Source organism: Pholis gunnellus (assembly GCF_910591455.1).
Source record: "Pholis gunnellus genome assembly, chromosome: 8".
NCBI lineage: Eukaryota > Metazoa > Chordata > Actinopteri > Perciformes > Pholidae > Pholis > Pholis gunnellus.
In genome coordinates, this window is record NC_136534.1 from 21,257,097 (window position 1) to 21,262,273 (window position 5,177).

Here is a 5,177-nt window from a genome sequence, read left to right on the forward strand (position 1 = left end):
TTTTGCCCTGGAGAATAACACTTCTAACTAAAACCCACTCTTTCTCTATCTGTGTCTCCCAGGAGTCCCCGCAGGTGAGGTGAGGACAAGGACGAGATCTGCATCTGCCCCATCTGTCCATCAGCGAACCGAGTGCCTCGGTGCCGGCCACCCTCAGGTCACCTCAACCACGACGGGCGGCAAACAATAAAAAGTCTTGACCCGGCGTCCCTCAGACAACCTGCGCAAAGCAAATATTTAAGGCCATTATATCTCATTTCTCCAGGCAGCCGTCACTGAAAAGATCAACAGTGAAGGGTGTTGTTGGGAGAGAGAGAAGGAGAGAAGAAGAAAAAGTGGGGGAGGAAAAAGTCACTCTTTCAAAGTGCACCCTGCCTGCTATTTCTGCTGCGGTGTGGGCAGGGAGCGTCTCATTTGGGAGGGCTTGGCTGACAAAAAAAGGACTTCCCTATGCCCTGCCTGCCTATCCAAATGCCTGTGTAAATACTGGATAGAGATATCAATTTGTCTGGGCTCTGAAATTGCCCCCAAAAAAGACTGCAAGCTATCTATAGAAAAGGTTACAACAAACTTGGACTCTGTGGTCTCCTGAATTGCTACGTATCTAATACTCCTCAAAGAAGATTCAAGAGCCGTTTGAACAGGAAAGAGAGCAGGTTTCGTCCCTCAGGAACCTTTGCAAACTGCCAACAACCGCTTACTGGGGGACACCAGAGGCTGTCGGTCATTTGAGGGCTGCAGTTTTGATGTCTTTCCCAGCTCAGTAAATCAACATGAAGCCCCTAACGCCAGCTGGATCCCCCTCTCCTCTGAGGCTCCTCAACAAGGGTCCAGACTACCTGCGCAGGCAGATAGACGGTGGAGGCCACGGCCGCTCCATCAGCGCTGTGGAGAGGCTTGAGGCGGACAAAGCCAAATATGTTAAGAGCCAGCAGGTGATCAACACCAAACAGGAGCCTGTGCTGGTGCCATGTGCTACCCCTCCACCGCCGCCACGGCGAGCTATATCCATCCCCGGGAGCCTGACGCCTCGTCTTACCCCGCGGCATTCATCCAACACCCCCTTCTCTACACTCTCCGGCTCGTTCACCTCAAGAGATGAGAATGAAAATGATGACTCCAGGAAGGAGAACAGACGGACCTCTGTGGACGTTGAGGCGCATAACAGGAGCAATGCGAACAATGTACTGCCTCCCAACCCCAGGACTCTTGGCATCAACTCCTTGGTAGCGCCGCACAGCGCCCCTGTGCTCAGGAGAAGCACAGGCAAACGCATGTTGAGGCCGGACTCCCTCGTCATCTACAGACAGAAGAAAGAGTGCAAGAGTCCCAACGGTGCAGCAGTGGGGGACAACAATAACACGGAAGTGAGGGGCTACAGTTTTGTCCGCCGCCTCTTCCAGGGCTCCATGAGGGAGAAGGGAAGCGGAAGTGAAGGCCGAATCCAGAAGATGGTGATCGGTGAAGAGAAAGCGCCTTCACGGGATGGAGACTCCCGCATGTCTTGGACCAATGAGAAAGACACTACGAATGGAGGACCAGGAAGCAGGAGGTCCAGTAAAACGGATCCAGAACGCAGCCCAGGGTCTATCCCCAGCCCTGGGTTTAGCTCTACGCTTGAACGGACTAAGAACGGATTTACAAATGGTACCGGTGATGGTATCACCAATGGCAGCCACTCAAGTAACCATGATGATGAGAATGACCCGTGGAAGCGGGCGCCACCCCCACCAGCACCCAGAAGACAGTTTGGGGAGTTGCGGCGCTCAAAGTCAGACCTGCATCTGCGCTGCTCAGTAGCGTTATCGGAGCAGGAGCATTTCTTTGACTTCTGCGGTCTGGACGTGGACATGATAGAGCGTCTGGGTCGAACAAATTTCCTCTCGGGTGCCAGCTCCATAGACACACTCTCATTGGCCCTCCGCAGTGTCGCCGGGGACGGTTGCTCGGAGCCCAGCGAGTTCTCCCAGCACTCAGGAGACGGGCTGTTTCAGGAGGAGCTGGCCGATCAGCCTCCCACTGGCGTGTCGATCATTGAGAGGAACGCTCGCGTCATCAAGTGGCTTTACGGGTGTAAGAACGCTGCTCGAGAGGGACCCAAAGAGTCTACTGTTTAACCTAGGGACAAAGAAACCATGTGCCGTGGAGTGCAGAGAGTCTGAAACAAACAGTTGAGTTTGCTGGTTTCTTTTTCGGATATCACATGGTGCAGACCTTTACCCTTTGTGCAGAAATCTGCTGTTGAGATGCACTATGAACCAAAAGTCAAAGCATTGAATCATCACTGAATATCACTTGAATTTCAAAAGCAACAGTATGGGCTGTGATTAGCTAGCAGCATTTCCGCAATGCATTGCAGAAGGAAGAGTTTGTTTTTTGCTATTTTTGGAGCAGCAATGCAAGTCAAAATTTTCTTTAAATTTCAAACAAATTTCTCTGACAACTTATGGTTTGTTTCAGACGCCTATCACTGCTCGTAGGGTTAGCACTCCATGGCACACGATTACCTTTTGTCTCTTGGTCTCCCCAACTCCAAAGAGACTGTTTCTTCAAATGAGAGGACAACAACTGCTTCTAGTTATCTCCTGTTCAAATTGATATATTGTATTTATAGATCTATTGTGTGGGTGTATAGACAGACCTTACTGATGAATGGAACCATTTCCCCCGGCATAATGTTTTATGATGTGTGTGTGTGTGTGTGTGTGTGTGTGTGTGTGTGTGTGTGAGACTGTGTGTTGAGTAGACGTTGTTGTCCTCTCCATTTCTGAAATCAGTCCCTGTGACCATCTACAAGGCACATAAGTGTATGTTCGTCATGACACAGTGGGCACAGTCAGTGTGCTTGACACCAACACTTCCCCTTAATGACTAAATTAAAATGGAAAACCACTAAGCTATGTTATTTTTTTCTAAACTGGAAAACTGTTGTGTGAGTGTGAAGTGAACCATGAGTACCTCATCCGGATCTGTCCCAGTTTAGTTTGTGTGTTGCCTTTTTTTTTTTGTACTCCTTAAACGCAGGCGTTGGAACAAACATGCGAGGCACCCCTGTGGGGTTGTTAATGCACTGAACTGGACAGAGAGAGAGGAAATGAAAGAGAGACATATGGCTTGAACTCTTTACGGGAGATTCATCTCATATAACGTTAAACACTGAGCTGGATTCAAAGGAGCTGCTTCGTGGAAGACAAGGAGCCATGTCTGGCCGTCATTTTTATCATTTTCATCTCAGTTTCTAAACCCAAAGGAGGGTTCACGCAGTATAAACACTGTCCAATAATCACTAGTGACACAGTCATTGATTACCACAGCTAATGCTTCATGCCTGTTCAGTGCTCATAGCTGTGTAGGCTACATGGTTGCAAGCTCAGCAACAGAGAAAGATTCCTGTCAGAGAAAAAACAAGCACATACGAGCACAGTGAGGACTTAAAAGTCACAAAATAAGTTTAAAAAATTAATAAAATGTCATGAAAATTATATATTCACCTCCAAAAATAAGAGAGCTCAAGTTGTCAAACCCTTTACAGAGAAATGTTTTTAGGATGTCACTTTTACCATCTGTCAGTTTGCAGACGTTGAACCTTCCCAGCTGACTCAGTCAGCCGTTTCCCATCCAAACAAGCAAGGGGAGGCTGAAGCCTCCTTTCTCTGATAACCACGGATTCCACCTCACTTCATCCATCCTTCAGTGATTCTCACTTTATCTCCATGAAAGGATGCCACTGAAATATGAACTGGGGGTCTGCCGAGGTATGCGGAGGTTAGACTGAGAGGCGTTCTGGGGTGAGAGTTACTGAACTCAAGGGCACGATTTATTTCTACATGTGATAAATTTACACAATTACAGTACTTGCAGCTTCGATATGATATCTTTTCTGTATTCGGCATCGGCATGGCACACTCCTGAAATCCCTTCAACTTTTCTTGTTTTTATATCTCCCTGTTGAAAACCATTTGGTTGCATGTTTACAAAGTGGCTCCGTGAAATTCTGAATCTCTTTTTTTATTTGATATATATATATACAGTATATATATGAGAGATTTAGTTTTTATTCCAAAGAGGTTTGTGTATGATGTACACAGCAAATAAACACAAAGAATGAAATAAGTGTGTGAAGGTGATTTCTTTTTGGTCTTTCTTGTGTTTTTGGGTGATTAAAAAAAGGTATTAGTAAACCAATTACTGTATACCAATTAGTAAAAATAAGTGTCCCTGCATAAATGATACTTAAGAAATCCTGTGAATATTTAAGAAATAATTCATTTATATTACATGATATTACAGCAGTCAATGTACAAAAACATAAAGAAAATGCTGTGGCTGTTGTTCTTTAATCTTCTTAGAGGGTAATGGTTGACTGAGTCAGTGTTGTGACGCTGTCTCGTCCTTGACTCTTTGTGACCACATCACGTCTCATTTTTCACATTATCTCAAGTGGCTACGCGCTAATCCTTTTAGCATTCCCTGCATGGTATGCTCTTGAGTGAGTTGCAACAGGTTGTGTTTATAGACAAGAAGGCCTCTGTGTGGCCCGATGCTATGTCTACGCCGTCCGAGAGCCAACCTCCACCCTGCCTGTAGACTCTTCCTGACACTCTTGTCTTTGTCTCCTCTCTCCTTCTTAGACCTGCTGACTCAGCTTTTGTTTCTGCACCAGTTCACAATGTATTCAAGTCTCAAGGGGAAAGAAATCTAAAAGGTTTTCTTGGGTTTTTTTTATGCGCACAGGTCTCCCCTGTCACAGCTTTTGAAGTGAAAATATCAGATGACATATTTTGGAGTTGGTCCATTTATTGTCAGGAACATTTTGGGAATTATGCGTGATAACTCTCGTGCCGAGGGTTAAATTAGAAGATCGATGCCATTCTCACATCTGTCCGTCAGGTATTGAGCTAGAGCCAGAGGCAATTAGCTTAGCTTAGCATGAAGACTGGAAGCAGGGAAAACAGCTAACCTACCAGTGCTGCGTCTGTTCACCAAGAAATAGTTACAGCACGTAATTCCCCCTAAAAAAAACACAACTTGTCATATGTAGATTTCTGTTTGTGTACAGATGAATCAAACAAGCTATATTTTGTTAATTAGTGAGTTTTAGAGGTGCTGAAAGGCAGATTTCTATGCTTTGGAGAGCCAGGCTAGCTATTTCCAGTACTGCTAAGCTAGGCTAATCG

General features: G+C 45.9%; 1 protein-coding gene across 1 annotated transcript; it reads left to right on the forward strand.

Moving 5' to 3' along the window:
- Positions 1-591: 591 nt before the first annotated feature.
- fam110d (family with sequence similarity 110 member D) lies at positions 592-2,117 on the forward strand (the record flags this gene model as incomplete). The annotated part of the gene is made up of 1 exon (XM_079165083.1): positions 592-2,117. The coding sequence occupies exon 1, from the start codon at positions 774-776 to the stop codon at positions 2,115-2,117; it is 1,344 nt and encodes a 447-aa protein (XP_079021209.1). The 5' UTR covers positions 592-773.
- Between the last annotated feature and the right edge of the window lie 3,060 nt (positions 2,118-5,177).